Below are 19,385 nucleotides of genomic sequence, written 5' to 3' on the forward strand. Positions count from 1 at the left end.
AAAAAAAAAAAAAAAAAGCTTTTTGGTGAGGCAATAGTACTGGGTTCCCAGAAAGGTGGCCAAAGCCCCTTTCCTGAAGACATTCAAGGTCAGGCTAGACAGGGCCCTGAGCAATTTGACCCAGCTGTGGGTATCCCTGTTTACTGCAAGGGAGTTGGACATTTTAGGGTCCCTTCTCACTCAGACAATTGTATTTCGGAGGCATGAGTTCTCACATTCCCAAACCAACAACATGGTTGCTAGCTCAGGAGAAATATTCATAATTGTAGGGACGTAGCAGAGGTACAGGATGAATTGCTGTCAACAGCAACACAAGACCCCACTTTTTCTGAGCTAATCAGTTTCTGATGGGTATCATTGCAATTTCTGACACTGCACTGAAATAAAGATCTGCCCGGAGTGCAAAAGAAGTACCAAGGTCTGAACTTACACACTCTGTCTCGCTAACCAGAAACTGATGAAACCTCTCCAGCTGCGGTGACTTACGCAAGATTTTTCTACTCAGGTTGGTGTGCCACGCTAACTCCTCCGGATACCTGCAGGAGGAAAGGGGAAACCAAAGGCAAAAGGCTGCAGACCAGTCTGGCACAGTGGTTGCAGAAGGCCTGATGGGTGCCTCACCCCAACAGCGGGATTACCAGCTCAGCGCCTGCGGCATTTCCACCTTCTGTCCGTCGACCTCCAGGTGCTGCAGCTCCCGGAAGTACTTCTCCTTCAGGCAGTGCAGGATCTCCCTGGCGTGGCTGCAAGGCACGGCGCGGTGTCTCAACGGCCACTCCCGGCGCATCCCGGCCCTCCCCCGGCCCCGCTCACCTCTTATAGCCAGTGATGCGCAGCGTGGCGGGCAGCGGCTCCCGCAGCGCCGCCATGAAGGCGTCCCACTCGCCGTCGGGCACGATGCGCTGCTCCCGGTAGTACCGCTCGAACAGCTCGTTCTCCTTCACGATTTCAGGGTAGCCGCCGGTCCAGCCCTACAACCAGCGCGGCCCCGTCAGCACGCCGGCCCCGCCGCGGCCCATTCCGCTCCCGCCCCGCCTCTCACCGCTTGGTCGTCGCCGCCGCCGCCGCTCCGCTCCCGGCGTTGCTGCGGCAGCAGCTGCCGCCGGCGATCCCGCGCCCGGCGGCCCATAGCGAGCAGGCGCCTGCCGACCCCCGCCGTCGGTGCAGCAGCTCCAGTCCCTCTTAGCGACTGTATGGGGCACCGACCGCACCACGCGCCTCACGTCCACGCGCGCCCGCCAGCAACGCGCGTGCGCCGGCCCGTCCCTACCGCTCCTTCCGGGCTGCACTACCGCCGGCCCGTTTCCGCTCATGGGAACCGCCGCGCCGCCTGCCCCGCCCCCCGGCTCCTCCACCAACCCACGGCCGGCGTGAGGCGTGAGGCTCCGCTCCTCTGCGCCGATTGGTCCGCGACGTTGGTGGGCGTGCCGCGGTCTGCCCGATGGATGGAGGCGCATCAGGACGTCTCGGCTCGACCGGGTGTAGCGCGACATGGCAGGCGGCGGCACGTTCTGCGCGTTTTGGCAGCGGGCAGCGGGCCCGCGGGAGCAGCGCCTGCTGGAGCTGCTCTCCTACGGGCTGGTGGCGCTGGGCGCTGTCTCGGCGCTGCTGTTGCGATTCATCCCCATGCCCTACGGGCGCTACTCGTCGCGGCGCTTCGGCTGGCTGCTGCCTGCCCGGCCCGCCTGGCTGCTGCAGGAGCTGCCCGCGCTCCTCGTCCCGCTCGCTCTGGCTGCCTGCATCCCCGCCTGGCGGTTGCCCAACGCCGTCCTGCTGAGCTGTTTCATCCTGCACTACGTGCACAGGTGCGGGCGGTCGGGGCGGCGCTCCGGGGTGCCGCGCGCTGTCGGATCTCGGCGGTATGGAACGGGGCAGCGATACGATAAGGGCTTTCGGCGCAGTCCTGCTTATAGCTGCTGTGCTGGGCTGGCAGTTTTGCCGGCGCTGCGTGCTTGAGCCGTGCCGTGGGGCTGACGTGGTGGCTCTGCGAACGGGACTGCGCCTCCGCTTCCCGTCCCTCCCTTCGTAAAAGCATGAATGGCTTTGGAATGGGGTCTCGGCGTATCGTTACTGTATAGGAAAGCTGGAATCAGCAGGCAGATGTTGTGTGGCAATATCGTTTTTCTGATTACATAATGCTGGTGGGACTGTTTCGCTAGTGGTGGCGTACTGAGAAATAGCTCTCGTCGGCTTCGGTTTGTCGTAATGTGGTAGGCTCGGCATAATCAGGTCAATTAATGAATTCATTATGCTTTTTCTTTCAAACCACTGGAGTTTTGCTTCTTCTGTAAGTAACTGGCGATAGGATGAGAGGGAATGGCTTCAAGTTGCAAGAGGGGAGGTGCAGGTTGGTTGTTAGGGCAAATTTCTTCTCAGAGCAGTGAGGCGATGGCACGGGCTGCCCGGGGGGGGGGGGCAGGGGTGGAGGAGTTGGTGTCTCTGGAAGTGCTGAAGGAATATGTGGATGTGGCACTGAGGACATGGTGAGGATGGGCTGGCAGTTGGACTGGATGATCTTTGTGGGCTTGTCCAGCCTTAATGGCTGTGACTCTACTGATACTTTGAGACAGGAGTCCTCAAGTAGCTGGCAGACACCTGAAGAACATTCCCACTTCTGTGATCCCAGTCCTGTATTGTTATAGATCCCAGTTAAATCAATACGTGATCAGGAGTTGGCTCGCTGTACGGGGTAGAGCACGTAAACATTCACTTGCTTTTCTTGTCTGGAGTTTGTTTGTTTGCTCATTTAATCCTCCAGGAAGAGCCATTGGGATTTCTTGCCCAAATGGAATGACAGCTGTGGATTTGTCATTTCTGCAACAGTTTTCTTGGGGCATACTGAGACTGTCAGAGTGAAGCAATTAATATATTTCAAGTGACTTTTAGGGCCAGGAGGCAAGAGAGCTCTATTAAGTTACTTTCAACGGGATTCTCTTTCTCTTTTCTTTCAAAACCATGAATATTCCGCACTTGACAATCCATCTTCTGTGAATGATTTCATAGGCCATAAAGATAGAGAAGTTGTCAAAACACCTGCTAGATTATCACATTTTACGATGAAGCAATAGTATAACCTGAGAAGCTAAGCAGGTGATTCACCAGTTGTCCTGTGCTCTGGCTTCCCTGCAGAAGTGCCTACAGTGTGTAAAAGTACACAGGTGTGCCCCTACGCTTGTTGGTGTGTTGTCTGGTATAGCTATAATTATTGTTTTGATTTGTTCTGATGTTTCAGCTCAGCAGTTTGTAATGCACTTGTCCATTTTCTTAGTATCTTACTCACTGTATGGTGCCTTATTCCGTACAGATAAGGATGACAGAGCTGTTTGTTGCAAGATATCTTGGTTAGGTAAAGTATTATCATCTACCACAATGCCTTTCACATTGATGTTGTCACCTGAAAATCCTGATAGGCTTTGCATGTAGGGTTTATGAGTCCGGGTTCGTTTCAGAATGCTTGATTATGCCACTTAAGGTTGAGGAATAAAGCAGGAGAACATTATGTTGTGTTGAACATCATTTGTCTTTGCCACTCCAATCAGAGTAATTGCTTTGGATACAACGCTCAAAATTTCTGCTGTAAGCAGCCGGGGGAGGATTGGTCTCTTAACTCTTGTTAGACAACAAATTGAATATTTAGGTGCTAAAACAAGTGTAACTTTCCACCTGAACTGAGATCAAAGACTGCTGAGAAATTGGCAAGCAGGATATGGTTTATGGATTGCAAGTCTGGACGCTGAAAGCATCCTTTATGTTTATTTATGCAACAGATTTTCTTTCCTTGTTTGTTATAGGGCACTCATATTTCCTTTTCTGATCCGGCAAGGAAAGCCAACACCATTTTTCACCTTCCTACTAGCACTTCTCTTCTGTATATACAATGGATATCTGCAAGGCCGAAGCTTAAGCACCTATGCAGAGTACCCTTCAGACTGGTTAAAACGCCCTTGTTTCATTGCAGGTAAGTTAAAATATCCTATGAGAACATTAAGAGTAGAAATTTCCCTTTATCTTCACAGGTTTTTTTGTTGTTGTTGTTTTTCGTTTGTTTTTTTTAAGCTAAAGTTATAATACCTTCAATCACATTTTAGATCTTTTTTTCACAGCATTCCAAATAAGCTTAGTTATCTTGTTTGCTGTAGTATAGCTGAAAGCTTTCTAATCCTATTTTTTAATTTTATTTTATAGCTGTGAACTGAGAATTTTTTCTCTGGTGTCAGCACTAGGTGAGCTTACTTTGTTCTTTGACACCAAAGTGAATAAGAATATATTATGTCACTATTGAGGCCGTAAGTGGAAGTTGCAGTTCATGGGTTTAGAACAAATCAGAGATTTTCCACATAACATACTGATTAAACTAAAATTCCTTTTTTTTTATTGATGTCACAGATATTGAAGGTTTGTACATGGTAAAAAAAAAAAAAAAAACCAAAAAAAAAAAACAAATTAATGGAGTTATGGCAGGTGATGAATAGCAGCATACCACTTTTAATGTCAAAAGACTCTGTCATAATACTGATGTACTTTGTCAAAGAGCAAAACTGCCCCACAAGGATAAGTTGATGGGGTTGATCATTCATCCCTATGGGGAGGTTAGGTTATAGTTACTCTTGGAGCCAAGCATGTAATTAATAGAGTAAGATGACCTCATTGCAGCCTTCCAGTTCCTAAAGGGAGCCTACAAATAGGAAGGAAGTCAACTCTTTACAAAGACAGATAATGGCAGGACAAGGGGAAATGGTTTTATGTTGAGAGAGGGAAGATTTGGGCTGAATATTGAGGGGAAGTTCTTTACAGAGAGAGTGGTAAGGTGCTGGAATAGGCTGCTCAGAGAGGCTGTGGATGCCCCATCCCTGGAGGTGTTCAAGGCCAGGTTGGATGGGGCCCTGGGCAGCCTGGTCTAGCATTACATGTGGAGATTGGTGGCCCTGCCTGAGGCAGGTGGGTTGGAGCTTGATGATCCTTGAGGTCCCTTCCAACCCTGGTCATTCTATGGTTGAATCACCCTGGTGATTCTGTGTTTGCATGAAGTATTCCTTGCCATATTTTTTCCTAAGTTTCTACTTAGGTAAGTAAGTAAGAAAGTTTACTTTACTTACTTACTTAAAGTTTACTAAGTTTCTTATGTTTCCTAAGCATCTACTTTTACCTACTGTCAAAAATAAAACCGTTTTCCAAGGTAGTCTCTAAAGAAGGGTCTCTATGGTCTGAAGATAAGCCAGAATATTTTCTCTTCTAGAATCAGAGCAAGTTAGTGTTTCTCACAGATTTCTCATGCCTTGTACAGCAAAAATAAGGAAGTTTGGCCTTTACTGCAGAGTTATTGTGGATGGCAACAGAGGATCGCTGTGCTAAATGCTGTAACGACTGCGATTATTCTATTTAAATTTCTTCATCTTGTGAAGATTAGGAAGAAGTACTGTATGTGCTCTAAAAATAGAGAATGTGAGGTACGAGGGAATATCTTCAGTGGGAGGTAGGCACCTAGATGGCTGTATCTGTAACTCCCTCAGTACTTTTGAAACTTCAGTCTCCTTACATTTGGTTCCAAAAAAAAAAAAAAAAATCAAAAGATCAGCTGATCAAAACTTGTAAAGACAAATGCAATACAGAGTATAAAACTTCAGCTTCCGGTATCCTAATCCAGTACCTTAATCAAAAGGTGATCTCAATGCAGTGCTGTAAACATGAGTCATGAGCCATAAATTAATGCCTCCTTACTGCAAGATCATTTAAAATGCTATGTGATAAGCCTTGCTTGATCTTCCTTCTTTGTTTTTTCTTTTTGTTTTTGCTTTTTTAAATGCTCTTTTTTCAAAGATTTTTGAAAGATACAAGTTAATAAATGGAAATATTTAGGTTCAGCTGCCTTCAGTTGTGAACATTTCTGTGTAGGAATTTTGTTTGCAAGTAGTACTAGTTTAGAATATATTTTTATATGTACTTCCTGTACTGCTAGTCATAAGACGTGTTGCTTTAATGACTATAAGAACACCTTTTAAGTCAAAAATATTGCTTTAGATCCCCTGAAAAGGGGGATGATGTGGGAAAAGTGAATATTTTTTATATACTTTGCATTTCATTGTAGTGCTATCCCTCAGTAGATCTTATATGAAGTTATATGAAGAACAAAAATGGCAGTGTGTCAGTATGCAGCAAGACCAATTAAGTTCTGTAACTGGAAGCTGAAATGAGATAAATTTGCTGTGAACACAGAAATTAGGAAAGGTGCGGCTAATTAACCACAGTAGTGGAGGTTTGCAGGGAACTGATGTGTTTTCTATTTGTGCATCCTTACTGAGTGTCTGCTTGCAGGTCTTTAAGAGTTCATTGATTTGGAGCAGTTTTGTAGCTTTTAATGCAGTTCCCATGTTTCTGTGATTTCTGATTTCTGTGAACTGTGTTGGCTTTGTTCAGAGCAGCAAACTAGTCTGTTTTGAAAGAAAACTGGAATGTTCTGCTTCAAATGTGGTACAAGACTTGATAAAACCATTGAAATGCAGAGCAATATGGGAACAACACTATGATCCTTAAGCATATGTCTCATGCCAATAAAGAACTTGTGAAAAGCAGGAGTACTCATGGTACCTTGAAGTGGTTGATGCTATTAACAGGCTCCTATGCACCTGCACGTGTGATCAGTCATCTGCAGACAGTTACCCTTTCACACCAGTTCTTACTAAAGTTGTGTGTACTTCCAGTCAGTAGATCCTTCCTTTCTTGCCTTGCTTTAGCTTCATCAAACTCTTGCGGTGTACCTTATGCTGTTCTAATTATCTAAATCCCCATTCAATTGCTTTCTCATGTTGACAGCTAACTCTGTCAGTCAGGCAACACGTTCTTACTCTGCTCTGTACACAGAGTAGCCATGGAAAGAGCATGGGCAATGCCATTATCTGGGTCCATGGAAGCTGACCTAGCTGTTGTGTCTATACAGCAACTTGCTTTACGTATTCCTGAAACCTGGAATGGGGAGGTGAGTCAGAAGGCACTTACCATGCTGTCACTCTGAATTAGCCTGCAGAGCAGGAGTACATTTTTTTGGAAGATAGATCCTATGTGGGCAGAGGTGATTGGGAAAACAAGAGCAATGAACACGTAGTAAACAGGAAACTGTCCTTCTTATGCACGTGTTTTAGTATTACATGAAGCCTTAATTTCCAGGTTTAATACCGATGGATGAAAAAATCCTTTTGAATCATGGAGTGTCCTGAGTTGGAAGGGACTCATAAGGATCATCAAGTCCAACTCCAATTCCCACGTCATGTGTCTTGAGAGGTCATCTGTATTTCATGATGCATCCTGTAGATCTGAGAACCTACTGATGTACACTGACTCCTTCCTGTTTACCTATCAAGACTTACCTTGGGCAGAAGCCAAGTCATGCAGATCATGGCCCAACTTGTAGAGTGGAGTCTCAAGATTCAGCCATGATGAGGACATGAGAATACGGACAGTGAAGTACAGTGCTCCCAAAAGGCAGCATTCTCAGAATTGTACTTGCATTTAAGAAAAACTAAAGGATTCTAAATTCTAAAATTGAAGATCAGCATGGAACTGATTATAACTTTCAGTATAGAGGTTTTTTCTTGTGTTAATACTGGATTGTATTAGTAGAAATGCGGTTTACACTTGAGTACAATTAATTTGTGTACTATTCAAGAAAATTGATTTCAAATTACCGTATAGATAGAAATAACGATACACGTATCTTACAGTACAAATTTAAAAATCCCTTATTTTTCAAGGTATGTTTTCATTTTCTTTTCTGGCCATTAGCAAGTTAGTGCATAGCCACTAATGCAAGAGAAGCAAACGTTTTTTTATACTTAGGTATAGTAAGAGTTGAACACCCTCTGTCTGGATAGAGATTTATTTTTGAAAGAAAAGACATTCAAATGATATGCTTTCCTAAAAACATTTGAGTTGCTCTGTACTTTTGAATCTTGATATTTGAATTCATCTGTGAATTCCTTGTGTTGATCTAATATATTGGCATCTAATCTATCTTGAGTAATTATGTTGAATTTATAGTTGAAAGGGTTATGATAAATTTTAGTATAAGACATACAGCATTTACATAGCTTGATTACTAATGAAAACTTTCTGCTCTGTGCTATGAGTAAGAGATGTGTGTGTTTACAGGTCTACATTCTGCTTGTAAGCAGAATGAAACAAGCTAATCAAGCAATATTTTAAACTTACCGAGGTAAATATGGAAAGGACTTTCACACAGCAACTTTAGTTTCTCTTTAGAGCAGTCAAATCTTTCTTCATAATCAACATGGAAGCAGGCAGCAGGCAACAACGGAAAAGAAAGCTGGCAATCAAATTCCTTTGGTTTTCTGTGTATTGAAAGAGAATAGTCTGAAAGACTTAACGTGTTACCTTTACACTCAAAAATTACATCTGGAGTGTGAAGTGACTTGGCTCAGAAGCTCCAAAAGTAATGCCTCTTACTTATTTCCATGGAAATACAACAGATACAAAAATACCACTTAATCAAACAGATTCTCAACTGCGAAACATTATTTTGCAACCCAGTCACCACCATTAGTTGTGCATTTTTTTTGCCAGCAGTCAACAAGGGCTTGCATGCCATGCTTTTAACAGTCTACCCTAGCAGAGGTAACCTGTCACCCTTGCTGAGATGCACCACCCATCCCTCACTGTGAACACATCCACTGTTTGGTCTCCAGGAACATTCAGCAAGTGCAGATGAATGTCAACGGGTGCAATTTTTTCTGCATGGAGGAATACATTGACAAACTTCTGCACAGTAGGCACTCCCATGTCAGACACCATTCTGTAAGACTGCCCCTCTGCTGCCATCTGTCGCATGACAACAAAATGTAATGGGATATTGAGGGGAAAGTTCAGTCTCTACTGCTATACCATCATCTCTCTGATGTCATGGACCAACATAATAAAAAGGCATTTCTGTCAGAGCAGCCCTTGTGCTTGATCCAAATAAAATTCAGTGTTTCTGCAGGTGGGTTCAATTCAATTGGCCTGTGTGGAAAAACTTGAATCTTGTCTATTCCTAGCAATTAAGGAATACTTTTATCAAAGATGACATATAGCCAGAAATTTAAACAGAAAGGTGAAAACTGTGAATTTCAATCCTGGATTTTTTTGGTATATCATGTGCTTTATTGCAACAAAACCTGAGGATGCAGAACACTGTAACCTTTATACTACAGTTTTTATTTCTATGAAACCTTGGATTAAGTGGGTAAGCCATCCTGCTGAGTGACACAAGATAACAGTAAATAAGATGCATCAAGCCTAGAGTTTTCTTGGTTTTCTCAAAATGTGTTCTTGCATTAGGGCCAGAAGTTCTGAATCTGAGGGATCAGCATTCATGCTTGTTACTGGCAACTGTGCTCCACAAGGTAACAGGAGGAATGGTTCTGTATTTTAGTCAACAAAGACAAGTTGATTGGTGCCTGTTTGCAGCTAAGGCTGGAAGAGAGGCAATGTCTTTCTGGTTAATATGAAGTTCATTATGCAATCCTAAGATGATCAGAATGTAACTTTCCCAGAACTTTGTTTAGATACTGCATAGAAAGGTCTGGTCTGACTGTACGTGTTTCCTTTCCGTTCAAAGCAGCGTGCCATAAGATATAGATGGATAGCTTCTCAGAACAGTTCTCACTGGACTTCATAGGCCTGCTGTTAAGTTAGAACTGGGATAGGATACATCTCACTTTGCTCATGTTTCAAATAATGTTAAGGGATGCTTGTTTCAAGCTGGCTTTCAAAAGATTTACAGCTTAATTTGTGGTTACAAATGAAACTTCACAGAAACAGTGTATTCCTGAGAAAGCTGCTAACAGCTTCTGTTCCCCAGTAGCAGCAGTGATAGCAGCCGGTTAATTATTGTTGATATTGAATTAAAATGTTGGCAGATCTTTTAATGAATGGCATGTGCTTAAAGCAAGCACAAACAAATGGGTCTTTGATCTTGCAAAATGAATTCCAACAGCTGTGTGAAGGCAAGCATTTGCCATCATGGAGGCCTTTGAGGTTTGTGGAGATTGATTTATCAGACCAGATACATTGATAAGATTGACACACTAACAACTTTAAAAAATAAATTAAAAAGTTTTTGTTTTTTTTTCCTGCAGTTATATGCTTTGACTGATGTAAGGTGTTGTTCATGGTTTTCTTTTTCTTAATGACAAGCCTGTCAGACTCCTCAGTTAGTTTCTGTTCAAATAGTTGAACTCCCAAATGACTTAGAGCTGTTAAATGTACCCTTCTAATTAGGTTAATGCATTTTTTTTACTGTATACCAACTATCTTTATCCCTTTTGCTAGTATTACCAAACACACACTCACAGCAAGTCATATATGGGGAAAAAAAAATCCCAATTAAGTGCTAACCTAAGTATGCTTTTTCCTGTTTTTCCTGTCTTGTAGAAGTTAGACCGCAACTGAAGCAACAAGCTACTCTGATATCAGTTATCTTTGTTCTGTGTATCTTTGAATGTGACAGTATTAAGTTGTAGAATTATCAAATTTGTAGAGAGTTTTGATCCTTTGCCTCTCTCAGCTCTTTATTTCACCTTCACAATAAGTCACAGAATATCCTGAGTTGGAAGGACCACACAACAACCATTGAGTCCAACTTGTTCTACATGGGACCACTTAAAAGCCACAACCTTTGTCTGAGAACATTGTCTAATAAATAGCTTTTGAACTCCAGAAGCATGGGGCTGTGACTAGTGCCCTGGTGAGCTCATTCCAGTGCTCAACCACTTTCTGGTGAAGAACCTGAGGAAGCTGTAGGTCTCCATGAGGCCTTCCCTCAGCCTCCTCTTCTCTGGCCTGTAAAAAAAAAACAAACCAACAAAACGGAAGAAAAACAACACCAAAGCAAGGGACTGCAGCTTACCTCCCCATCTCTGTAGCCCTCCTTTGGATGCTCTCTAATAGCTTTATGTCCTTCCTATATTGTGATGCCTGGAACTGCCCACAGTTTTATGCAAATTGGGTCTTAGCATTCATTCTTTAGTTCCAGTAATCTTAGAATAAATTTCTGGTTTAGATTGCAGAGAAATCTATTACAACCTGATACTGAATTTGAGAAATTACAGCAGAAATTTTTCCATAATATTAAACTACATGGTTTCTTTTCTTTTTCTTTTTCTTTTTTTTCCCCCTTTTATTTGGTGAATAATTTCAAGCTAAGAGTTTGTTAATGCTCAGCAAGACTAGGTTTACCAAGTTCCTACCCTAAACTTCTAGGAGTATGATGATATTATCTTTGTCAGTCTTGCACGAGAATCTACTGTATTTTTTCATTCCTATTAATTACAAAACAGTCTGCTGCAGGAACTTTGGCATATTGTCATTTAAAAAGAAGTCTGAGGTGTGTCGTTTTACATAGGAATGAGAATGACTAGTTTTCCATGTTGTTTAAAATTTTGATGTGTTTGGTTTTTGATATTGAAGTTAGAAGATATACATAGTACATATGTGTATGTATGCATGCATGCACATAAATATGTGCTTATTTTTGTCCATCACCCAAGAGTAACACTTCATACATAAAATAATGTTTCCGTCCAGAGAAATTGCTACAAGCCTTATTTACCTGAGAGCTCACTGTGAAACTGGGATTGTCCATGGAGTCACTAGAACCGCTTAGAGTGCTTTACATTACTATATTATGACTGCTTTGAGGTAACATGCCTAATATGTTACCTGTTACTTTGTTTTCTGATTATTTTCACTCAGTGTACTATAGACTAATATTCTGAATATTTCTTTTCAGGTTTCATGGGGTGGCTGATCGGCATGGCAATCAATATTCATTCTGATCATATCCTCAGAAATCTGAGAAAACCTGGAGAAACTGGTTACAAGATACCAAGAGGTAATCAATAATCTGTATAGCATTTTTCAGGAGGAGTTCTGGGGCTGTTCAACCTGAAAAAGAAAATACTTATGATGATCTTATCAACAGATGTAAATATCTGATGAGAGGCAGTGAAGATAAAGAAGCTGGGTTCTTTTTAGTGGTGTCTGCTGACAGGCAAAAAGGCAACAGACACAGAAGAAACACATAAAATCCTATATGAACACACAATTCTATTTATTTCTAAGTGTGAGGGTAGTCAAAGAATATAGGGTAGATTGCCCAGAGAGACTCTGCAGTTTCCATCTTTGGAGATGCTGAAAACCTGACTGGACATTTTTCTGGGCTTCCAGCTGTAGTTGACCCTGCTTGAACAGGGTGGAGTTGCACTAGGTGACCTCAAGAAGAATCTTCAAACATAAATAGATATTCCAATCTGTAAATGTGACCTTCTAAAGCTTGGTATTATCTTTTTAGAGGTAATAAGTTATGATTTGAGAAGAAACTTGTAAAAGCAGTTTGTCCACCTTAGGAAATGGTTTCTTAGAGTTCATATTATTTTTTCCACCAAGAAGATAGTTTTATCTTTACATGGGCACTTGGATTTGCATCTACTGCAAATGAATACTACTATGCTGTGAAATATTCAGAAGGAAAAAAGATGTTCTTTGCTGCTTGATCAAGAGGAGTTGTTTTTTTTAATATTACTTATCCAAATTAAGCACTGGAATTCTGCTTTTGTTTTGTCACAAAAGCAAAGTAATTAAAGCAAGGTCAAAACATGTCCTTTACTACAGTTTGCAAATATTTGTTTGGTTGGTTCCATTGGCATGGTGCTTACTGTGATGTCAGTTTGTATGTTAACTTTGGAGTTGGGGTGAAAGTTCTTATTTTATAACTCTCCCATCGGGTGAGTACTGACTGTTTATGCCTAATTGGCTGTAAAATACACCTAACACAAACTGATAATTTTTGTTTTGTGAGGGTCAGTGTTGAAGTACTTGTAGTTAAGATCTTTAAGTCTGACAGGATGCAAGAACAAAAGGGCAACACATCTTAAACTAGAGGACAAGTTTGAAACTTGAATTTTGAATAATATTTTTCATCATTTACCTGAGATGCGTAATTTCTTCAATTTATTGAAGTATTGTATGCTAAAGAAGTATAGGGATATTTTATGAGACTATTTAAAAGGGATTGCTTTTTAATTTTTGTTTATTTAAAATAAAAAGTTCAGTTCATGGTCAATGCCAGCTTGATGTCACTGTCACTGATTTAAGGAGGCATGAAGTCACTTCTATTACTAAGTATATTGGCTTTTTTTTTCCCCTGTGATTTCTAAAGGATAAATGGAGCTGGGTAAGAATGAAGACTGAAACAATCCTATATAAGACAGCCTGAACTGCAAAACGCTGTTTCTACTGCTTTAAAAAATATACGAAGAGACACTGATGATATGGGTGGTCTTAGACTTGCAGTGAAAGTACTATCTAAGATCTCCTTGATTAATGTGCTTTTAAAGTAATCCTGCCCTTTCTGCCTTCAGGAGGAATGTTTGAATATGTCAGCGGAGCCAACTTCTTCGGAGAGATCCTGGAATGGTTTGGATTTGCTCTTGCCTGCTGCACTATTGAAAGCCTTGCATTTGCACTGTGTACGCTTTTCATTTTGGGTTCAAGGGCAAAGCAACACCACCAGTAAGTGTTTGTGTCTTATAATTTCTGCTGTTTCACACTTCATTTCCATTTCATAAATTATACCACAGAGATGTTGCAGAACAAGTCTAGTGAAAAGCTGTTACTGCTGTGGAGAATGAGAGAATATTCTGAGTAGTATTAAACGCGACAAGATTTCAGTAGGGTAGTGAAGCATAAGCACACAACATACAATGAGGTGGTCATGGCTATTCATTAAATGAATGTAGTTCATTCTGGACCTGTGAAGACCTACTCTGACCTGCTCATAACCTCACTGCTATATCAGGTTGTCCAGGGCTTCATACATTTGAGTTCAGAGTTCCTCTGAGGACAAAGATTCCAGCACCTCTGAGGAAAAATATCTTGTTTGAGAGCTTTGCCGTTCACATAGGGAATAATTCTTTTTCCTTATGTCTGGCTGGAATTTTCTGTGGTGCAACTTTTATCCCTGTCTCTTGACCACTTTCTGCACACCTCCAGGAGGGATATGGCTCTGTCTTCTCTCTAATATCTCTGTGGATAGTGGATGACTGCAATTAAATGCTCCACTTAAACTTCTTTCCTCCAACTTGAGCAAATCTAGTTAATTCAACCCTTCCTTGCGTATTGAATGATCCAGCTACACAGCTGTCTAGATGACCATCTGCTGAACTCTTCCTGAGTTTTTGGGCATACTGAAAGCCTAAAATTGGATGCAGTAATCTAGATATGGTTTATTGACTGTTGAATAGTTGTGAATAAGCATTTGCCTTAACTTGGGACGCTGTACATGTTAAAGCACTTCAGTATGCAGCTAGCTGTTGTCACTGCAAGGATCCATCATGCTGAACTTGATGTTCAACCTGTCCACCAGAATTTCTTTCCCCTTTTGTGCAGAGCTGGTACTCAACTAGTTAGTCTCTAGTCTGCAGTTTGGCATGAGGCCATTGCATCCCAGCTGCAAGGAATTGCATTTTCTTTGTGGTTTTCGCTCCATTATCTTAGGTCTCCTGTTCCAGTACTTGTATGCAGAAATAACCCTCTGTCCTCTTCCTCTGCAGCCCAGGTGGTGAGGAAGGAACCAATCAGGTTGTTCAGTCTTTCCTCATCTATTATGTTCTTTGGACTCAAATTCCATGGTTTCTTTCTGTGTATCTTAAGCCTTGGTAAAACTCTTTCATGTTTTTGTAATTAGAGTGTTATGAAAAACCCTAAAGGTTGTTAAAGGTATTAATTTGCATTAAGGGAAGCAATGGTTTTTTTTTAATAAAAGGAGTGAAGTGGGGAAAAAGCAAAAGCAAAAATAGCAAATCTAAGCAAGTTTCAATTTTACAAACTTGGAATAAATTACTGAAAAGTAATGTATGATATAATAGCATAATGTTGGTATCACACAACTGCAAGTAATCATGCAATGCATGCTTTCTATAGAAGTCACAGAACTTCCTCTTGTGTGTCACTAGGCAAACAGGCAACGTGCATTATTCAGTGTTGAAACTGTAAGCCAGCAACAACATCAAAATTAGTTGTGCATTATTGTGAGAGTTTCGTTCTCTGCTTATTCCAACTTCAGTCTTTCAGTTAATTTCTGTTAATGTGAACACTTGCAACTTTGAGGAGCTAGATTATTTAACTTTTTTCTATATTAGAGAAGCAGAATAAGTACTAAACAGGAGTAAATGTGTTTGCCATAAAGTGATGTAATAGCATCTATTAGTGTAATGTGGTTTTCTTGTTTGGTTGGTCAGTTGTTTTTTTTTGGTTTGTTTTTTTTTTGTAATTGTCTGGATGTGAAAATAGTGATAGTTGTTGAAGGGAACTAGTAAAGCTACTGCAGTGTTTGACTGTGTGAACTCTGACTGGAATTGAGGGTTTTTCTATCCAGAACCAGGTGTAAAGTATCATGCTTGCTTATGTAGTCATTATAAAATTTGACTTATTGCCTTGGATATTATTTTTTCCTCTGCTTCTAAAATACAAATAGGAATCATTGCAATATACATTTTATTACAATAGGCCATTCCTTCCCTGGCTGCTCTCATTGCACTACTAGTTTGATTTCTCACTGTTGGAAGTGGTAGCTTTGTTTTGTTGTACCTCAAAATCAGATTTCCTTAGGGTGTGTATGGTAAATAGCAGTTTTCTATCCAGAGTAGGTTTTAAAGACATTATTTTCTGGCTTGGATTTGAAAAATACATATTGCTTAAATTGTGTTGTGCAGTTACTTAATTTCCTTGAAAGTGTTTTGAAGATGCAATACTCAACAGATTTGGACTTTTTTTTTTTTCAGATGGTACCTTGAGAAATTTGAAGACTACCCAAAGAATAGAAAAATTGTGATTCCATTTGTCTATTAGTTTATTACCTAAATACCATCTGGTTCTGACGGTAGCAGCATTTTTAAATGGTTACTTCTTGGAACAAGTAACACTTTTCATGAGTGTTACCCAGCTAATGTATTCTCATCACTGTGACAAAGCCTTTGTATCAGTGCTGTTTGTTACTGCTTTTCCTTGTAATGAAGACCCCAAACTCAGCGGGCATGGTGAACAGGAACAGAAGTGCTTTCGCAGTGGCACATCACCACCGTGAGTACATAAGACAAGACATCTGAATTCATACCATGGAAACTGTTGTACAGGATTTCTGATGCTTCAGTTTCAGCCTATAGTTTTCTGGTGTTCTCATCTGAGGATTGTGCTATGACACAGTCACCCTCAGTGTACAATCTGGCTGCTGTGTTCAGTTTTCTCCTTGTCTACATACACCAGTGGGATTGATTTGATCGCCTTTCTTATTCTTTCTTCCCTTTGCCCTCCATTTCAGGAGATCAGATGCAGACCAAAGACATTAAATGAATACAGATACTGTGAGATGAGAGATGTTCTTCATCTCCTCTGCACTCCTGTGCAGATATGAACAAAACAGAGATAAAACTTAATGCTGTTTACATTGATAGCCATAGCAGTGCCTTTCCCAAGTAACTGATTGATTTTAAACATCTACCTCTCAAATTTCATAGCCATCTCAAATGATACTCAACATGTGTTTTCTGCTCAATATTATTTTAGAGGGCATTATTTATTAGGGATAAATGATTCTTTTTAATATTCTGTAGATTTTGCTTATTATGTAGTTTTGTTTTTATTTTTTTTATAAAAGCCTTTTCTTATTGATAGTGAGCTAAATTATTTTGTATTTTAAAAAAATGGAAAATCATAGGGCTTGTTTCTTGTTTTATCAATATTAGTTCTTGCTCTGATATATTTTTATTCAAAAGGACTCTGGTGGTATTTCAAAGACACGGTGGGATCTCAGGCATACTGACTCTTGAATTTGCACATATTTGTGTCCTTTGCATATTTGTGATATTCAGTAACTTTTTAGAATTGGAGAAAAGTCAGTGTTTCTGCAGAAACCTTAAGGTGGGAAAAAAAAAAAAAAAAGCTCTCTGCACACGTACTTGGAAAATCTTTCTTCAGGACAAATTAGTAATATAATTTCACTAAACAGTGAGTTTTCCAGTATTCCATCAAGCTTTGTTCAGAGCTCAAAATTATTATTAATATTATTATTATTATTATTTTGCATGAATTACTCTACTACCAGAGAAATCAAAGTAATAAAAGGGAAGAACTTTTACCTTAATTTTTTTTAGATTAGATGTATATATATTTTAAATATATCCAGGAAATAGGTGGTGAAAAAGTGCTTTGCTACCCAAACTTCTGCTTAACAGTGGTTTCTTCCTGCTCTCCTTGGCACAGTATTCAGTGCACTGAAGCCATGGCTATCATTATGGGTCTATCAAGGGTATAAAGAAGTGTAGCACATTCTATTGTTATTGCCTGAAATAGTCAGAGAAAAGAGGGGAGCAAAACTGTCATTCATGTTGCAATGATAATCTGCCAGCAGTGAAGCCATCAGACTGTCAGCTGCTCCTCATAGTGAATGTGACCAGTAATGCTCTCTCCCAACATCCAGGAAGCTCAGCTGAGGGAGAATCTAGGAATACCCATTCCTTTGAAGCCAGTATCTGTTGTGCACGGCTTGATTCTCAAATTGTTTAATCTCTTTTTTAAAAAATGTTTACACCTTTTTTTTTTTTTTTTGATCACACTGTAATATCACAAGTGATCCTAGCTGTTTTGAGCACTTGAAGCATAGTCTGAAGAGAATTGTAGAGACTGTCTTATATACCCAGGTATTTGTAAGCCCTATTGCATCCTTGTGGCAGTTCTTAAATATGGGTATCCAAAAATTCCAGCTATCAGTATCCCTTTTAGAAGAGCAAAATGCATCAACATCTAATCTAAGTGTTTAAGTACTTGCGTGGTTTACAGTGAACTAATATTTGTATTTTTGGGTTTAGTTAAAAAAGCACTAATGCTTTTTTACAGACAGTAACAAACAGCCAGTAAAAAATGACTTGGCTACAGCAACTTAATCTGTAATCCCTTCTTGTTTACTCCTTCTAATGAAAAGGTGAAGATTCAAGAGACGTGTAACTATTTATAGGTGGTAGCCTTCTATTGTAGTTCACAGGAAATTTCTACTGATGCATCAATTTTGCTCTGATTCTATGCTGCTAAATATTTATACTGATTAAAAGTTAAGCTTTTATGGTTTGCCTGTAGCAGAGTAGAGATCTGAGACACATGTTCCTCCGAGGAGATTACTGGTGTTCTAGTTAACTGGAATATTAAAATCAAAATGTAAACAAAGAACAATCTTCTGCTTTTTTAATGTTCTACTTACACTGCTGCAACCTGCCACAACTGAAGTACAGAATTGTATTTGAGGCAGTTTGTTCTCACATACCATACAATACAGCAAGGTGACCACAACTGGTGAAAATTATACGATCATTCTGGGCAAATTCTAGACCTTTTATTTGAATGCTGCTCCTTTTTTGTTTGTAATACTTCATTTGTACTCTCCTCCCATTTCAGGATCTTTGCCCGAATTTGTCTATTTGTGGGAAAATACGATATTGAGAGGTCTTTCTTGAAAGAAAACAGTGTAAAAATGAATTCTGGTTTGCTGTTTCCAGGAGGAAATGTGTATGCTCTCTGTGAGGTAGTAAATAGCTATCATAATCTCTAACAGACATCTCTACTCACATTACCTGCATCTTTCCCAGAGAAGATCCCTACTCATAAAAACAGTTTGTGGCATCTGGCTTGATTACTTTACTGTTAGCAGTCCTTGTTTTAACTTGTGGAGGGTGGCCAAGACTTTTGTACCTGTGAGTTCATTGTCCCAAATAAGATCTTGAGAACTGTGGTAGTAGTAAAGTTGTATTGAAATAACTGCTATGTGAACTGGACCATATACATTCAAAAGAAAAACAAAACAAAACTTAAAAAAAAAAACAAAAAACAAACCATGTAGAAATCACAAGACAAATTTCTATATATAGGAAAACTTATATAAAACAATGTATGTAACTGATGTTCTATAGTTGCATATGGCAGTGCTTCCCACCACCAAAATTTAGTTTACTACAGGTGAGCAAGAACTGGATGCCATGTGGAGCCAGGACTTACACTGCTATGGTGGTGTCTCTGAAAGGAAACCCAAATTCCTGCTGCTCTCAGCTTTTCTTTGTAGCTATTTGCTCCTGATGAAACAAGAGTTTATGCAAGTTTTTAAAAATAAAATTGTGCAATAAAATAATTGTATTGCACTTGTGGGCAAAAGTCTGTCAAGTTTCAGACCCTCTGTCTGAAAAGGATAGCTGGGCTTCGGAGCATGCAGAGCAGCCGATAGTCTGTAGGTAATATGAAGTCTGTGTACCACAGCAATAATCCTGCTAATTTTCCTGAATGTTTTTATTTCATAT

The 19,385-nt window shown here is 40.3% G+C and overlaps 2 protein-coding genes across 2 annotated transcripts in view; one reads left to right on the plus strand and one right to left on the minus strand.

Moving 5' to 3' along the window:
* Positions 1-1,129, minus strand: part of NSUN2 (NOP2/Sun RNA methyltransferase 2) — a 17,150-nt gene extending 16,021 nt beyond the window's left edge. The window contains exons 1-4 of the mRNA XM_042834505.1: positions 1,043-1,129; positions 814-971; positions 639-743; positions 431-536 (exon numbers count right to left, since the gene is read on the minus strand). Coding sequence (XP_042690439.1) covers positions 431-536; positions 639-743; positions 814-971; positions 1,043-1,129 — 456 coding nt within the window. The remainder of the gene's footprint in view (positions 1-430; positions 537-638; positions 744-813; positions 972-1,042) is intronic.
* A 362-nt stretch (positions 1,130-1,491) lies between these two features.
* Positions 1,492-18,264, plus strand: SRD5A1 (steroid 5 alpha-reductase 1). Its single transcript, XM_042839245.1, has 5 exons — positions 1,492-1,805; positions 3,792-3,958; positions 11,780-11,881; positions 13,410-13,560; positions 15,831-18,264. The coding sequence occupies exons 1-5, from the start codon at positions 1,492-1,494 to the stop codon at positions 15,895-15,897; spliced, it is 801 nt and encodes a 266-aa protein (XP_042695179.1). The 3' UTR covers positions 15,898-18,264.
* The last annotated feature ends 1,121 nt before the right edge of the window (positions 18,265-19,385 follow it).

This window comes from Centrocercus urophasianus, unplaced genomic scaffold (genome assembly GCF_019232065.1).
Source record: "Centrocercus urophasianus isolate 14NV4802_14NV808 unplaced genomic scaffold, USGS_Curo_1.0 seq_11, whole genome shotgun sequence".
Classification (NCBI taxonomy): Eukaryota; Metazoa; Chordata; class Aves; order Galliformes; family Phasianidae; genus Centrocercus; species Centrocercus urophasianus.

Excerpts from the sequence above, each read along its gene's own strand:
- SRD5A1 (XM_042839245.1), top strand. The coding sequence starts at position 1,492 with ATGGCAGGCGGCGGCACGTTCTGCGCGTTTTGGCAGCGGGCAGCGGGC. Across the intron at positions 1,806-3,791 it reads ATCCTGCACTACGTGCACAG|GGCACTCATATTTCCTTTTC; the intron begins GTGCGGGCGGTC and ends TGTTTGTTATAG. Across the intron at positions 3,959-11,779 it reads ACGCCCTTGTTTCATTGCAG|GTTTCATGGGGTGGCTGATC; the intron begins GTAAGTTAAAAT and ends ATTTCTTTTCAG.